The sequence below is a fragment of the Rhinolophus sinicus genome, chromosome 16 (assembly GCF_057876585.1).
Source record: "Rhinolophus sinicus isolate RSI-liver-muscle chromosome 16, RSI-T2T, whole genome shotgun sequence".
NCBI lineage: Eukaryota > Metazoa > Chordata > Mammalia > Chiroptera > Rhinolophidae > Rhinolophus > Rhinolophus sinicus.
This window is the reverse complement of record NC_142516.1, coordinates 8854754-8872955: the sequence shown is the minus strand read 5'-3', so window position 1 is coordinate 8872955 and position 18202 is coordinate 8854754. Positions and strand designations below refer to the sequence as shown.

The window sequence follows — 18202 nt, the reverse complement described above, 5'->3', positions numbered from 1 at the left end:
GTTTGGGACTCGAATGTTATGGAAAACCAGCTGTTTTCATTTATATTTGAGATATTAGTCATCCTTAGAAAGGGATGGAGTATTCAGCTAATAGCTTGTACTTTAACCTGCAGAAAATACAGGTCACAGACAAAACGCTGGCAATATAATGGTTATACTCATGTAACATTTTGTTCTTAAAAGGTTTGAAATGTTTATAATGGAAAGTAACCATTTAATAAGGATGTTCTCACAGAAAACTGACACCCAACACAATGAACTGGACGGTGGCATTTGGGAGAAAGGAAGTTTCCACACAGCAAAAGTCCGTGCAAGTAAGAGAAAGGGAGAAATATTTCTAAGCTCTAGAATTTGAACGCAAACCGTCTTCTTTTTACAAATTTTAAAATCTATTTTTACTTTTATGAAAGTAACGTGTATATAGTTTTGTATACACTGTATTATATAGTATTAAATGTAAATAATACTACAAGTCCTATCACGAAAACTGGTTAATTCCTGAGTCCATCCCTGAGGCCCTTCTAACAGGCAATTAATAGCTTGAACGTTTTGACTATTTCTGCTGTCCCTCCATTTCATATTTTATTAGCATTCCTATTCAGCTGTTTTAAACAGTATTATCAATATCAGAATCTATTAACTTCCACTATGGAAGAGGAAGCTTTAGCATGTGGTCTCTCCCTTTCTTTCACCACCACCCGCCAACCCCCTCCCCGTCCACACACACTTTGGGAAGTGAGTTTGCTTTAATTTTCTTTTTTCTGCAATACAGTGTGTGCAGCAGCTTCCTCCTGCTGGGCACCCATACTTGATTATCAATGCTGAAAATGTCTGTTTTTGGTGTACTCCTCTGGCTCCCCACAGATTCATTAGAGATTCATGTCATTAAGGGAACCTGGGAGGCAACTCATTTCAACTGATGTGCACTCCGTTTCATTTTTAAGACATTTACATTCGATGATTTAATTCTCAGAGGAAGTTTGATCTCCAATAATCACAGTACTGCGAATCTCTTCCTGACTAGGAAGTGGGAGGCCCTGGGCCTGGGCTGGCAGGGAGCGGAGCAGCTGTGGGCCGCAGACAGGCTTTCACTGCTTCTCTTTAGCTCGTTCCTCAACATGGGTGAGCCACCAATTCTGGGCCAGCTAGGGCTAGCAAACAAAAAGAAACCTGTTCTTCTCCCCAAGGGGCTTTCATCGTCCTCAAATGAAAGCTCCACACCTGCCCCAAACTTCTCCTAAGGGAAAGGGGGGCTGCTCATCCTTCTCCTTGGTAAAGGACTGACAACATCTACCAAGATCAATGGATTAGGAACTTCCTGAGGCAGGCCCATGGTGCCTCTGACGCAAGGCTGAGCAGCTGAGGGACAGTGTGCCCTCTAGCAGCTTCCGTGGCTGAGACATGGCCTGTACCTCTTAAGTTCCACTGTCGATTCAGATGGAGTCACTCACTCCTCATGAATTCACCCGCCATAGCGGCCCTGTCCACTTTTCCCTGCATCAGGGAGTGGTGTTGGTAGTCATTTAGGGGATGCTGAAATGGAAAGACTGAGGTAATGCTGATCCTGGGCAAGAGGGTCTCCCTTCAGAGGAGAATTCACACAACTGGGGATTCACAAAATCCTTCTTGTCAGAAAATGGACTAAAAGCCAGGAGTGAGAATCCCTAGCAAACATATCTTGTTGGTATGTTTACTTTTTATTGGCCATCTCCCCCACTAGAATTAAAGCTCTCTTGGAACAGGCCCCGTTATTCTTAGTCACTGCCTGGAACGTAGTAGAGACTCCATAAATATTTACTGAGTGATGAGTTTGGTTTTGGACACTCTGTGCTTGAGAGAGCTGCATGACCCTCAGGATTTTTTACACTTGAATCACACTTTGTCTTAACTTTATCTTAATTCATGTATTTCCTTTAAATGCAAATTTTTGTTTTAAAAGGAAAGCTGGGGTTTTGTTATGATCTTTCTATGATTATGTGGTGACAGTTTGGGGGAAGACCATGGAATTCCAATAGACCACCTCTTATCTTTGCAGCACTTAGGCTGTAATCTCATCTCACTGACTTTCTGTTTGAAAAACTGGTTTGATGGCACAGCGGAATCTATATACCTTGGTGACTGCCCTACTGTGATCAGCAGCGAGGTAACAAGAGAAGTGGGTGCTGCAGGGCCATTCCAGGGACTGCCTCACGGGGCCACTCTGATGCCTTTTCCTGATTTCAGTCATCTTTGTCTCTGGGCTTTACTGTTATTACAAGACAGAAAAAGAAATACCCTCACCAATGAGCTATTTTTCTTCGTGTATTTAAAGCTGTTGCAGAAAGTACCAGTATTTGTAACTTACTCAAAATGGAAAAACTCATTATGAAAAGTTGGTATTGCAATTGTTAAAACTGCCTTTTAAGTTGCTTATGGAGGAAGACTGGCTCCAGGGTCAGGTCTCTGAAAGCAGTGAGATGGACATTAGGTGCCTCTGGTCTCTGGGCTGGTCTTGGAGAAGTCTTCTGCAGTAGGTAACTCTTCTAAAGTGAAGGTTTTTCATGTAAAGTGGCTCAATTCAGTCTTGGTAGAGGTAGTTTTCCTTACAGCTACTAACAGGATAAACACATGAATGGCCTGCCTGAAGAAACGGGGCCTTCTGCTTCCTCTAGGGGAGATCGATACGCTTCATGGAGGGATGTGAGGGGCAGATGCAGAGCTCCAACCTCTCTGTCTGGAACTTCTGTAATCATTTCAAAAATCATGTTGGTGTTTACATTTCGTTTTTTAAATGTTTTCTGAGAAGAAGCAATAGACTCTATGAGCTCCTCAACTGTTAATACTAAGGCTTTTAGAAGTCACTTGTAGACATGTGTATTACAGACAATTGTAGTTTGTCCACTTTACCTCTAGAATCCTTGGCACAGTCAATTAAACTTGCTGATATCAGCTATATGATGAATGAGACTTGTGATCATTAGCCCACGCCTATATATATGTTTTCCTCTTAGTCCAAAGTCATTAGAGCTGACTCTCTGGATCTAGTTTTCTCCTTGTTCAAAGTAAAGGGTGCTTCCAGCAGGTCCATATCCAAATACAATTCAAAGGCTGGTTGTCTTACAGGGTATAAGCCTTCTACAGACTTAATTCATTGGGAAACAAAAGGCGCAGACAAAGGCCAAGTCGTATGAGTAGGAAAGGAAGTAATTCAAACCCTAAAAAGCCAGGTTTTATGGTACGGCTGGGGTGGCAGTGACAACAGGGATAGAGGCAGCTGACATCCACTGAGCACTTACTATGGATTAAATGTTTTACATGCGTTCAGGCAAAACAACAACCCTACAAGGCAGGTATTAGTATCCCGATTGACAGAAAAGGTAACTCAGGTTAGAAAGGTTTGATGACCTGCGAACCTCACAGCTTGTGTGAAAGGTACAGTCGGGGTGGGGACCCGGCTGATTTGGCTCCAGAGCCTGTGTCTTTTCTACTGCGTCATGTTGCCATGTCCAGCGATGCAGGTGCACTGGTCTTTCTACAGAGGAAAGCACACCTGCCTCCTGAGCTGTGAATCCAGTAACCTTAGCCAGTGGGCGGAGGCATAGCCAGTGGCTAGGAATGTGAACTCTGGTGTCACACATCTGGGTTGGAGCCCCAGCTCCCCAACTTCCCAGCTGTGTGACCTTGGACAAGTCCTGTATCTGTCTGACCTTTAGTTTCCTCACTTATAAAACAAAAATAACAACCAATTCAAATAGTTGTTTTAAGGATTAAATGAGATGATAAAAAAAAGTGTCTGGCAGATTGCCTGGCAAATTTTGAATATTCAGTAAATGGTAACAATCATTATTATACTCATAACTCTGTATGCTACTTAAAACTACAGGTCAATGTGGAAGAAATTGTGACCTCAAAGATGTCATTTAACATATCAAGTAATAAAAGATACAAGATCCCAGAAAAAGAAATAAAGATTAGTGTTTTCCATTCCACAAGGACATATATTTGAAAATTCAGAATTATATTATATTAATATTAGAATAACTTATATTGACAAGTAGAATCTAACTATATATTTTTAATTTTATAAATTATTTCTTATTTTATTATCAACATTTTTAAATCACAGAAAAGTTGAAAGAACTGAACACTAAAAATCTACAAAGCCACCACTTAGATCCTATAATTATTATTTTATTATATTTGCTTTATCACATATCTATCCATCGGTCCATATTTTAAAAAAATGCATTTCAAAGTAGGAAGCAGACAGCAATGTATTCACCCCTAAACACTTCATCGTGCATCACGTTAACTGATGTTCAATATTTGTTTAGATTCTTTCATTTTTTGGTAAAATTTACATACAGTGATATGCACAAATCTTATAAGTACCATGTGATAGTTCTGACAAATGCATACACCTGTGTGACACCAGCTCTTGTCAATATATAGACTATTACGTTTACTCCAGAAAGTTCCCTCATCTGCAGTACATTTTAAGTGGAGAAGCTGTGGTACAGGGAGAAAACACTGGGCTCCAGAATCAAGGGGTCTAGGTTCAAAGCTCATCTATATTACTCATTGGCAACACACACACACACACACACACACACACACACACACACACACACACACAGAGTCTCAGGTTTCTCAACCATAACAAAGAGATAATGCCCATCTCACAAGGTCTTTGTAAAAGTTAAATATTAAAATACCTGGAATACAGTTAAGTGTTCAGTAGATGTAACCACAGGGTACTTTCTCTCTACTCCCCTCCCCAGAGCCTCCTAATCTGAGAATGTTCCTTCAAAAAGAAAATAGTAAGGACAAAAACACACACACACAACAAACAACAACAACAAACACAAAGCAACACTTAAATGAGAGATGAGGGGAAAAGGCATCTTCTCTGCATGGGCAGTCCTCTCCCAATTTATCCACTCTGACTTCAGCTAATTAAACATCTGTCTCAACGGTCTTCTCAGCAAATTAGTCATCCCCACTTTGTGACACTGATTGTTGGTTGCAGCCTTATCCCCACTTGCTACCATTCCCAGAAACTTCTAGTTTACTCACTAGGCACATGGCAGGGAATGATGCAGGGTCCCCATTAACCCCCTACGGTTGCCCTTGGTGCCAGTGCTGTTCATAATGCTGCCAGACGTGTCCTTAGATGTGTCGCCCCAAAATAAAACTGTTAAGGGGTGACAACTTTTCTGTCTACATTTCTGATATCCAGCTTTTATGATGCATTTTTCTAAGTGCTATATACATGTACCAGACTAAAATACTTAACAGAAAATCTGTTTTTTAAGCTAGTTTTGATGACAAACCAAGCAGGTAACAACATAAGGTCTCAAATGAGGTGAACTGGAGTCTAGTGAATACCAGCTGGCTCTCTCCAGACATAAACAAAGCTTTGCTGGTGAACGAAGGGCCAGTAAGCAAACAAGTGAAATGGCCTGGACTTTCTTACATACTGGGGTGGTGGTGCTGTGTGTGTGTGTGTGTGTGTGTGTGTGTGTGTGTGTGTACACACACCTGCTTACGCAGGAAAGGGGGAGGTGAGGTGAGGAGAATTGTATTCTAAATTACAGGGCACTTCTTAAAAACAGTTTTCTGAAATTAAACTTCCTCTCAATCCCTCTTTCCACTAAAACAACTGATATGACTTAAGAACTATCTTTTAGAAAGATAAATGGCCAATAAAAACATTTACCAATGCTTAATTACACTAAAACCCCAGAAATGCCAGGTGAAACTAGGTATTAACTGCTAACCATAATTTGACAAAAATTAAAGATTGACAACATCCAGTGTTGGTAAGGGAGTGGGAAAAAGGCGCTGTCATATAATCGAGTGTCAAAGAATGGGTATACACTTTTCAAAGGGCAATTTGTTATTCTCCACATTTTAAATAAACAACCTTCTGACAAGAAATCCTGTATTTAAAACCCAGCACAAAGGTGCAATGATTAGTCCTACAAGATTGTTCACTGCATGTTTTACACAAACTGAAAATTTGGAAATAATTGAAATCTAAATGTCCCTCAATAGAGAGCTAAGCTAAATTTAACTAGAAAAATAAAAACGCAGTGGTCAGTCTAATACAGAATGCTTATGACATATTGAGTAAAAAAAAATGCAAAATCAGGTATCTTGTATGGTATCATTTAAAAAAACCTTTGCAGATACATTTTTCTTTAGTTCATTTAGCAAACATTTATGGAGTGTCCTCTATTTCATAGGCACGCAGCTAGATGCTGGCTATATAGTGATTTTTTAAAAACAGCAACAAAAAACCCCTCAAGAAACAGGGTCCTGCTCCCACAAAACTTACAGTCTATATGTATATCTGTGTGAACAACAACAAAAAAACAAAAAAACAAAAACCCAAAGGATTTACACCAAAGAGGACATCTTCACTTTTTACTTCACACACCTCCAAAATATTTGATTTTTTCCCCGAGTATTTTATTAAAAAAAAAAATCTTTAAAAGCCTTGTTTTAATATTATAACAACACCAGGAGAACTGGTGGCAGCTCCAAGCTGCTTTAATTCCCCCTAAACTGTGCGTTAAGCTCTAATACTAAGCGATCAGTCTTTATCATGGCACCCGCCCATTTCCTGGCCTGCGCACCTCCCCGGCCTGCGCACCTCCCCGGCCTGCGCACCTCCCCGGCCTGCGCACCTCCCCGGCCTGCGCACCTCCCCGGCCTGCGCACCTCCCCGGCCTGCGCACCTCCCCGGCCTGCGCACCTCCCACTTCCCACACCTCAGTCCAGGGCCCACCAGTCCTCCAGAGTCTCCTGACCGGTGTATCTGTCTATTGTTTATGTCCTCTAATCCATTTTTTAAAATGTAGATGGCATTTTCTAAAAGAAACTACAAGTACGTTGCTGTCCTCTGCCATCGGAATAAAGTTCAAATTCAACAGTTTACAAACACGATCTGGTCCCAGTCGACCACTGTGGCCTCATCATTCCCCACCCTCCCAACTCCTTCCTACTCTGCTGCTTTATCATATGGAGTTACGGAGTTACGGAGCTACGACGTACGGTTTCCAGGAGGCATCGCGCTCTCTCCGTTCCCTCAGCCTGAACGCTCTTTCCCATCCCTCTTCACTGGGCCGTTGTTGCTCCTTTTCAGGTCTCAGCCGGACCGTCCTCCGTGAGTCCCTAAGACGGGGGCTAGAGCTCCCCTCCCACACTGTGCACCCAGGCCCTAGACTTATTTCTACTCATCATGTGCATGGCTTTGCAACAGCCTATTTGTCTGTCTCCCCAAGTAAACAGTAAGTGTCAAGGGGAAGGACTACTCCTTGGCTTCTACAAACTCCCGAGTGCCTACATAGTGCTTCCTGCACAGTAAGCCTCCAGCGAACAGACGCACTTCTAATTCTCAGTATACTGTCAGGCCTGGCCTGGTCAGATCTGGCCCTGCCGAGCTTCTGCAGCTCACCCTCTGCCCTGTTCCTGCTCCAGTAATTTGGAATGTCTGCATTTGTGACTACATCTCAGAGCATCTCTGGAATGTTCTCACTTGTCCCTCTGAAGTTCTAATGAATCTTCAAAAAGCTGTCAAAGAAACCACTTACTCCAGAGTATCTTCTGCAGGCCCCTGCCTCACCCAGTAGTTGGAAGCACCCCCTTACTTGTGTATTTACCATATTCCACTGCCTCCTCTTCTGTTTTCTCAATGGGTTTTTTTACCTGATTTTCTAGAACAGCGGCTGATACAGAGCAGAGCACTGGCCGGTGACTGCTGAACTACACAGGGCACCTCAGAGCCAGTCAGAGCTTTACAGCATGTGTGGCCCTTGCCTTCAGTATTTGTTGACCAATCCTCCCTCAACTTCTCCCACATGACAGCAGAGAAAAGGAAGGCTCAGAGAGGTAAGTACATGATTTACACATTCAGTTAACAGTTTTATTCAAAGATACATTTCTTTCATTTTTTAACATTTCTAAAATCAATGCTTACAATCAATATGTACATTTAATGCAGTAGTGTTTCACTTTGTCCCTTCTAAGCTGCTATTAAATTAGTGGTGCTCTAGAACTGTCCCCAGTGGGCCCCGGGAAAGGCCCTCTGACTTCACAATGTGTGTGCCTCCTGTACCACCACATAACCTCTCAGGGGGGTATGTCTTTTCTCTTCTTCCTTTCTGCTTTTCCTTAATCTAATCCATTCTGGTGACGGCCCCAGATGGAGTGAATGAATAGATTGTGTGATGAAAAAGGAACTCCTGAAAGATTAGTGACTAGCAGGAAGAGTAAATGCTGGTCAAATGTAGTTTTGGTGAATGATATATTTCAAGTTTTTCTGATGTGGCGGTTGCGAAGCTCATAACACCCTTCTAAAATAATTGGGTCTCTAAAGTGGTTCCAAAAGATTTTTACTTGACATAAATTCTCTAAACTTCCATGCTTTCTGGATAAAATAGTTGACTGCAATGCCATCTTTAATGTGCTCTGCTCTATACTCAAGAAGATCTATCAGAAGCGTGAGAGCACTCCCGATGGGGGAGACTCAGGAGAGATGACACAGGACAGAGGAGGCGAGGAGGGATATTTAACTTGGAGCCTCTGGCCTGGGGCACTTCTGAGTGAGACACTGAAACACCTTAGTGGTCCTAACTTACCATCTATCAGTTTCCCACTGGGTCACTGGATACTGAATATCAGGTCTCGATTTCTTACCCAGCCCCTGTGCATGAGTGGCAACAGCATGGTTATTTATTCTTTTGTGATGAGGAGCAGTTTTCTGCAGAAATTACTGCTTTTCTGACAAAGAACATTTAAATAGTTCCATTTACCTTTTCTTTGTCATCATTTCTTTTTTTAAAGGATTACCCGCTACAGCTTAAGGAAACCACACGTCTGTGTGTCTGGCTCGCAAACTACTTTCATAGAAGAAACGTTACTGAATTTTCTGTCTTTACAATTACACATGAATTAGGACGCTGTTCAACCCTACAGCCGGCAGATTCCTTAGACTTTGGAGAGCATTTCAGGTTAAAAGAATGTTAGAAACCCTACTCTCCCTAAAACATATGGGCTTCTCTTTTCCATAGGGTAGCTCAGGACAGGTGTATGTTGCTTTAAGAAAGCTAGACATAAAACATTAAAACTGACACCAATACAGACAAACTGTGCAATTACAAAAAGAATTCCTGGCTTTATATCCAGATTCACCACAGGGTTCCTTTAAATGCTGCACTTCCCTAGCGCAGTTAAATCTTAGACTCAATGAACATCTCTGTTTACAGAATTTTAAATTTGTTCTCCCATTAGGGTTCTAATAAGCAACATGGTACAATAAAAAGAGTACAGGCTTTGAGGTCAAAAAAGCCCAGATTCCAATTTAGAATCTGACATTTACTAACTGGAAATTTGGGTAACTTGAACTTCTCTTAGAGCTGAGGAGAGGGAGGCTCCCAGAGGGAAGTATATGATCACACATATAGTTATCATCGTTCCTTAATTCTAAGACGTACTTTTCCCCCTACTTTTTGTTTTCTTTCCCCTTTCTTTCCGCCTCCCTCCGCCCCCCTCTGGTTCAAGCCGTTGTTTCTCAGTCTAGTTGTATAGGACACAGCTCCCTGGCCCATGCTGGTATTATGAGCCTTGCGCTCCACCAGGCAGAGGCAGTTAGTGGCCAGCCCGCGGCAGCGCTCAGCAGCCCGTGGCAGCTCACGCCAACTTCCGGCTGCTCACAGCAGCCCAGCTCCAGAGAGAGCTGTTGTTCACAATCTTAGCTGTGGAGGGCGCAGCTCACTGGCCCATGTGGGAATTGAACCGGCGACCTCCATGTTGGGAGCACGGAGCTCCAACCACCTGAGCCACCGGGCCATCCGGCTGCCTCCCCCCCCCCACGCACACACTTTTTAATATTCCTAAAGTCTCATCTGTAAAAGAGGAATAATGTATTCTACTTTCTAGGGGTGTTGTGCATGGAAAATGAGATAATATCTGTAAGTACACAGGACACTCAATAAATCAGCTCTTACCCTATTGGAATACATCTTGGGGAAAGACCAACTAAGTCTCTGGACACACAAATCCTCTTTAAAAATATTATTGATAAATAAGAAATGAATTGGTATATACAACTTTCTAGGGTTAGCTGGCATAAAAGTAAGGCCTCCTGTGTGAGGCGTTGCAAGGAGACAATCAGAGAGTGACTCTTGCTGCAGGTCTATTCCAGCAGGTCCCTATTAGGTCACAGGGCCGAATCCCCACCCTGGCTGCCCGGATTCTTGGCCTGGTCTGTATTTCTCTGTCACACTGCCACCATCAACTCTGTACTTCTTTCCAATTCTTTTCTTTATGTTTATATTCTCTGTGCCCCTTCCCCTTTTTGGGCCTCAGTGTATTTCACAGTGGTTAGAAATTTAGATTTTATTCTGACTGCAACTGGAAGTCATTGGATTTTATTCTGAATGCAACTGGAAGTCATGATATGCTTCATATTTTTATTTTTTTAAATTTATTTTTTAACACGTTGCGTACGGATCACGAGAATCTTCACGAGGGATTTAAACCCCGCCGTATGCAACGTGTTAAATTTATTGGGGTGACAATTATTAGTAAAAATCACATAGATTTCAGGTGTACAATTCTGTATTACATCATCTATAAATCCCATTGTGTGTTCACCACCCAGAGTCAGTTCTCCTTCCATCACCATATATTTGGGATCTGCTTCATATTTTAAAAGATCTCTCTGGCTACTGTACAGACAAAAGGCTAGAGGGGGCCAAGAGCAGGGGCAAGAAAACCAGCTGGAGTGCTATTTTCAATAGCCCAGGTGAAGTCATGGTGATCTGGATTCATCCAATGGAGATGGAAAAGACTGGATGGAGCTGGGATATATTCGGGAGGTCAAACTGGCAGGACCTGCTAATGGATAAGACGTGGGGACACAGCACAGGGAAGAATTCAAGGGTCAATTTCACTACAACTTTCTTTTGTTTTTAAAGCGGAGGTGGGGGAAGAGAGTGAAGCAAACTGACTGCAAAGAAATGTTCTTTTTATACTAAAACACAGCAAGCTGTAATAGCCATTGCCCCTCCCCCACTCTTCCTGGCTTAAATGTGAAGGTCACAGTCTTAATGTCAATTTCCCAGGGAGGAGTCCCCTGACCATCCTATACTCTACCTTGAGCTCCCCGTAGCTTATTAGTCTCTCTCCCAGCCCCTTATAATTACCTTCCCCCGAGAATGTAAGGTCCTCCTCAGTGAGGGCCTTGCAGACCTGCCTCACCACCGTCTCCCTGCGACAGTGCCATGCAGGGACTCTGCTCCCGCTCCCCACATAAGAACACAGGACATGGTGAGGCCAAAAAGGAACACCCACGGAGCCATAGACAGGGGAGTCATACCACTATATTCTTGCTGGCAGCTGGGTTGGAGACACAAAAGCAAACATCCGCCAGTACCCCAACAAGGGGTCTTCCTGCGCCCCAGTCTTGCTGGCGGCCGGGGGAGACACAGGAAGCAGGACCCACACGATACGCAATCAGCCATCCGTTTTTCTGCCTGCCTGCCTGCCACCCAGCCAGCCAGCAACCAACCAACACAGCCACGGCAGTTGTATCAGTGGCCAATGGCTAACTGGTTACAGCTGACGGCTAACCAGCCCAGCTGATGGCTCTCTACTATTCGAGACAGCACCTTTCCACGTGAGGCTGAGAGCCTGGAAACTGCTTTCTGGCATTCTGTCCCCACAGACAGGCACAGGTCTGGCACATGAGAGCACATGATGAGTGAATGTACAACACAACGACAAATATATTATGGATCAATATGCATATTTTACATGAATTGTGAAGATAAAACTTGAGAATCCAATGATGTCATCATTAGCTGTCCCTCAGATCAGAACCCTACACCCTGTGGATGTTTACAACCCGTCTGCTCCGAGCGGTACTTTAGGGAATAATGTTGGTAAGTCCTAGACTACCTCAGGGGTGACAGTCTAGGGGTCTTGGAAAATGCAGCAAATTAGCAAGCAATACGGTGGTCTGTGACTCGAAACAGAGATGCTAAGAGGGAGTCTGCTTGACGCAGCTAACGTTTATCTTTCAAATTCGAGGTAAAATTTTTTAAGGGAAAAATAGGAACGAATGCCTTAAGTCTTATTAACAACTTTGTAAGAACTTTTCTAAAGGATCTGCAGACTAATAAAATTTTGCCTTTCACTTCAAAAAGCAAGAATCCACAGGGGTAAGAAAAAGTTAATATGCGTCTGGTTCAGTCTTTCAACAGATGATAAAGAAAAACACCTCCATTTCATAATGACAACAAATATTGCAACGGAGCCATGCAGAAAACTATTCTGCTCAGAAAATCCCACTTCAAAGCCTTCTCTCTTTTGTAGATCAAGAGATACCTATATAGCATGTCTACATCAGTGTTAGAATTGAAATTGGATCTGCTTCCATTTCTCAAGTGTCTCTGTCAGACCCAACATGCTTCAGGAGGCTGGTAAAGGTTGGTGGGAAACAGCATTTTTAAATAACAACAACAACGAAATACTGAGGAGCTCAGAAGGTCACTGACTACGCGGGTGAACTGGACAAAAGGAGAAGCTGATGAACAAACGCCTTTACTCACTAAATAACAGGTGAGTGTATTTTACCGGCTAAATCAAGGGACCTGACAGGCTACTCTTCATTATGGCAAAAACACATCCATCCAACTGTTAAAACTAGTGAAGAGGTATCAGCTAATTCTTCTAAAACTGGATTTGCCATTTACATTATTCTTAAACAATGGGGAATTTTTGCATTGCAACGCAGGTGGATTCCAAATGTCAAGTAGGTCAGTAATAAAATGAAAAGCCAGAGAGAAACTTTAAAAGAGACATTTAAAAATGGGCTTAAAAAATGGGCCTTAGCAAAGAACTGACTGGAACACACTGTGAAAAGATTACTATAGTTCAGTACATGAATATTAATAGTAAAAACCCTGCAGTGTTCATGAAGTTATGACTTGATGAAATAATTACAAATAATGCAAGTCGAAATTTTAGATCAGTTACAAGTGACTATAATGAAATTCTATCCATAAAAAATAAAAATATTTTAAAACCCTAAGGGTTTCCACTGAGAAAGCTATTTACCTAAACAAAGAAGAATTCTTTTGCTCAAATATCTAGTATCACCTTCTGATTTTTTACAAATGAAAATTGTGGAGAAGAGGTGCCAGAGGGAAGGGCAACAGAGTATTTAAACTTTAGGACTGTCATTAAGCCCCCATCTTGATTTAATAATGAAGTAGTTCTCAATTTATTATTATTAAATGGAGAGCTGTCAATCTGGAAGAAAGATGGGAGAAGTTAAAGGTTTGTGGGTAAGCAGCCGACGTTCATCGTCAACCCATCAACGGATTTCTGAAATCTTGTTCTAATACTCGTACAACTAACTTCTAATGAACAAATAGTAGGAGAACTCTCAACTCCACGTGGCACACGTTTAATTTCAAGTGGTTATTTCTCCCCTTTCACTTAAGTTCAAAAGGAGTAGCAAAAGGACCAGTGTTTTGCACTCAAACAGGTGAAAGCTGTGTGAAGAGAGGGCTGAGCACGCTCATTCTGTCCCTGACGTGTGGGTGGCAGGCACCTTCTTGCAAAGACTGAGCAGGTCATTGTGACAGAGGCTCAGGAAGTACAGCCTGGGCGTCTCTAACCCAGCATCTCCCGCCAAGTTAATGACTAAGTTCATGTGTCACGATGGGTAAGTAATAAAGTATTTCATAGCCAACTGTGAGCACTATAGACTTTTTTTTTTTTAAAGTAAATGTACTTGTGTTTCTCTCCATGACAAGAGGATTTTCCTCTTTTCATTAATCACCTTCTAAAACACGTCCACTCCACAATACAAAGTTCAAAAATACAAAATACACCCTGCCTTTACCAAGCTAACCTTAAATAAACCACTTTGCCAAACTGGAGCTCCTTCTACTTCATGAGACCAGACTTAATAAAGCAATAGAAAGAGCTTCTTGTTTTCAAAAGCTTTTTGAATTAAGAAAATGGACAGTAATTTATGTAAATGCATCAATCTCAATCGACTTCTCTAGCATGAAAAGGAATAAATAATGCAGATCACTGTTTTTCGGATAACGAGTCCTAACTCTTTGCCAAGGATATGGCAAAGACTCTGATGGAAATGACAGGGATGTGTATACAACGGTGAACATAAATAAATGTGTGTATGATAAACATGGTTGCTGGAGATGGACATAGATAAATAGCTCTTCAGTTGGACAGAGGTGGCTGGCGAGAGAGGGTAAGACACTGGTACAACGATATCCCAGTAAGTTCATAGAGGTTTCATGGTCTAAAAAAATCTGTGACCACAGAATTTCTATGAAGAAGGTTAAAAAAGTTAGTTCTACCTCCTCTGGATGATTCAGAATACTGCTATCTTAGAATATAATGAATATGTCACAAAATACACAATTATGTTAAGAAAACTTAGGGACAAAACAAGAAAGAAAAACAAAACCAAAAAACCCCCCCACGATCCTAAAGGAAGATGAATGCTTACTAAATATCTCTAAATATCTGAAGCTGTTTAAATGCTATTAGATTGGCACCTAGAACCCCTAAATAGCTCCTTTCCCCTGGGAAGGAGAGGCTATGCCTCTTCAATCATCCCCTAAATGCAAAGAGGTTTGACCCCCATGCAATGGATAAAAGTCACCCAAAAAATGAACAAAAGAGGTGTTTGGAAAAACCAGAACACCATTCATCCCAGCTAACGACTTGTTCATTATGAGTGATGATGGATAAAGACTTCTCATGCTGAGATGAAATCAAGATTTATATGCATTGTTTCCTCTCCCAACTTGTGGGAAGATCATCATCATTTAATTCTATCTCTGCGGCCAGTGATGGGCATCCAGAGAGCTGGTTATCAAACGGCGCAGTCAGCTGGCAAAAGCCGAAACGTGCAGTTGGCACATCTGGACGGAGCCGCCACAGCCGAGGGTGAACGATGACTCCTGGCAAGCATCCAAATTGCTTGCAGACGCTAGCAGGTCTCATCTACAACCGCCCCTACCAGCATCTCTCTCTCTCTCTCTCTTTTATGAGAATCAGATTTTCATTGCTCCATTCAATTGCTCTCCTCTGCCATTTTTTACAGCTCTTATCGTTCCCCTGGAATATGGCCTTGAGACAGCTCATCCGTGTCCTTCACTGTGTTATCTCTTCTAACTTTTATTAAAACTTCAGCTTTCATCTGAAGATAGCTAATTAAATCTGGAACAGATTATATGCCGCCGCTTAAAAAGAACACAAAACTATTTTCTTCAACCTGAACAATGCTTATTTTTCCTTCCAAGAGATGAAACCAAAGGTGTTTAAGAAGTCTCATTTATTTACAAAGCTAACATACCTGACATGTCGTATATAGGGTGATTTATATTCAAGTTGTCTGTGGCATGACAATTTTTTGAGGTATTTCTTAAAATAATTATTTCTCAATACTGGTAATATTTTTTCTCATATCCTTTAAATATCACAGCTTATTTTCTGTATAAAGTTGGGTAATGAGAAATTTGAGATTAACAAGGATTTCTGTGCATCCAGTGATTTAGTTTAAAAATTTTTTTTTACAGTTGCCCTCATTTGATAAAAATGAAAATGTTTTCCTTGTATTCCATTTCCCAAATACTAGCAACTCCAAGTCTCCCCCACTGAAAATTATGTGGAAACATGAAATTAAAAGCAGTGCTTCAAATTTAGGATTGATTGAGTTTTCAAAGACAGCTTTACACCGACCAACAGTTAGCACAAGTAGCTTAGTCTTAATCTACCATAAATTATTAACGATGGAACTTCCATAACCGGTATGAACACATTCTTCTCACATATGCCACTGACCCCAGTCCCTTCCTTGGGCCCAGGGGCAACTTAAAAATCACTTTTTTGCTGTAGACCTGCTAACCAAGCCTTCTGGCAACGGTATTTGAAACATCTTGAAGGCAGCCATTTCTCTCTCTCTCTCTCTCGCTCGCTCGCTCGCTCGCAAACACCAAGCACTTTTAATTAAGGGTTAAGCTTCTATTGCCAGCATATCATTCAACTATCCTACCTGAAATTTTCTGGGATCCTTTTCTTCGCTTCACTGCCTTTAACAAGATTTCTTTCATGGTGACCTTTGTGTTGTCCACCTGAATAAGGGAGAATCCATGAGCAGCATTTCTGTAGGAAAAGACAAATGTTAAATCATCACTACCATTCAACCAGAGGGATGTTATTGCAGTCTTCACTGTGTTTAAGAAAGTTTTAATAAGTGTACATCAAAGCGCCAATTATTTAAAACTAGGTTAAATAAACCTACTTCTAATAGGAGAGAGACAGAGGAAGGCAAGCATTCTAGTATGAACAGTTCCAAGTGAAAGAGAGGTCAGAGTTATGGAAGGTTTTTCTAATTTATCTCAAATTGAATCTAATTGGTCTGTGTGGGTCACTAGCACTGGCTCCCAAGTGCAGTCCCATTCTGCAGCAAGGACTGACAAACGATAAACTTGGCTTATGTCAATAGATGTCACTGCAGGCAGATACTACCATAATATTAAAGCCCAGGGAGGAATAATGTCATGTTGTGTGTGTGTATGTGTGGGGGGTATGATAGCCCAAAGCGACTTAGAATAAGGAAAAGAAAAGGCTCTTCCTTACTGGGCAGTGAAACAAAACAAAACAAAACAAAGAACCCCCACTACACACATACACAGAGTCCATGTACACTTCAGTAGGAATGTTTTAATCTACTTAGTCCTAAAAGGTCAAACAAAATATTAGCTAAAGCATAAATAATTACAAGAGAAAATACTAACACTACTTTGTAACTTCTAGCCAATCAAACTTATGGGGGGTGGGGGTTCATCTAGATAGGAAAAAACTGGTAAGGAACAAGTATCCTAAAAGCAGAAGCCCATCCCTGGGTGAGGTATAACTTCACTAAGACTGTTAATTGCAATAGCAAGTGTCACAAATACTACTCACTATGCTTGGGCACTGGAACAAAACGGGCCAATTCCAAGCAGCTCATGTAACAAATGGGACCCACGTTTCCAACTATGGAACATGGGAATTGCCACAAGGAGTTTGGTTGCATTCCCATTTCCCCACAAGAATCTCAAAGGGGAACATGGCCAAAAAACATGGCAGAACTTCATATTGACAAGAAAACTGAAAGAAAAGCCAAGCCCCAAGCTAAGCCATGGAAAGGCTTCCCAATGGTAGGATAGGCTGGGAAGGGGCCTGAAACCTCACTTGGACCCAGTTAGGTGGCTGGCTTTCCACGGGGGTTGGGGGCCGATCTCCAAACCAAGGCCCCAATTTGCTTCCCTAATACAAAGACATCTCCACACCCCTCCTCTCCATACGGCTTGCTGTTTAATCCTTGACATTCCATTTGTTAAAAAGCAAAAGCCGACGCTGGTCTAGCCAGCACGATCATCCATTTTAACTTGGTCAAGTTCTTGCTATCGAACAGCAGGCCTGAGAACTGTCAAGCTAATTTTACTGAACACTCTGTTACTGAATCATGCCTGAGCCCTGGCCATTCTTTACCTCAGAAGCTGGACCCCATCCCAGAACAATCTTTAAAAGTTTATTTTACTGATCAAAGCAAAATAAGAAATAGCTCTTTTTAAAAAAACTATATTTAGGGAGCGATGCAGTAAGTGATACTTTGGCAAGAGTACTGAAATGTAAAGTGCCTTGTGCATTTATAAACTTGGGGGTATTTGCTCTGGCACTAGGCCAGCGTGTGTTTGGAACAAGTGCCAATCATCCGCATTCAGACCTGCCTTTCCCAGCTTTCTCCTCAGAAGTCAGTGTGCGCTCCATCTGTGACAATATGTTGGGCGATAGATGAGGAGGGCCTAAAAGGGAACACAAGTTCTCGGGTACTCACACACGAGTACGAGGCTACATCTCACAAACTTCCATCTACCTGGGTCCCACCTGAACTACTCTCGATTTGAGTTTGCTTAGACATTGCTCACATTCTCTCCTAATCTGCTGCTGGCAGACAGTATTATTTCAAACTAGTATGTTTATCTTTTTCAGCATAGGCAGACTAAAAGCTCAAAAGGAAGCCTGGTGTTCGGACTCACTTCCATAAATTAAAAGTGTCCTTTTAAAACGATTTTCGAATGGAGGAAAATCCCTAGTCCGTATTTTTCTGTCATTTTACCAA

At 41.8% G+C, this 18202-nt stretch overlaps 1 protein-coding gene across 14 annotated transcripts in view; it reads right to left on the bottom strand.

Moving 5' to 3' along the window:
- Positions 1-18202, bottom strand: part of MAPKAP1 (MAPK associated protein 1) — a 216611-nt gene that overhangs the window by 74170 nt on the left and 124239 nt on the right. For all 14 annotated transcript variants that reach the window (XM_074331014.2, XM_019728586.3, XM_019728585.3 and 11 more), the window contains one exon: positions 16088-16197. In XM_074331014.2, the coding sequence (XP_074187115.1) occupies positions 16088-16197 (110 nt within the window). The remainder of the gene's footprint in view (positions 1-16087; positions 16198-18202) is intronic.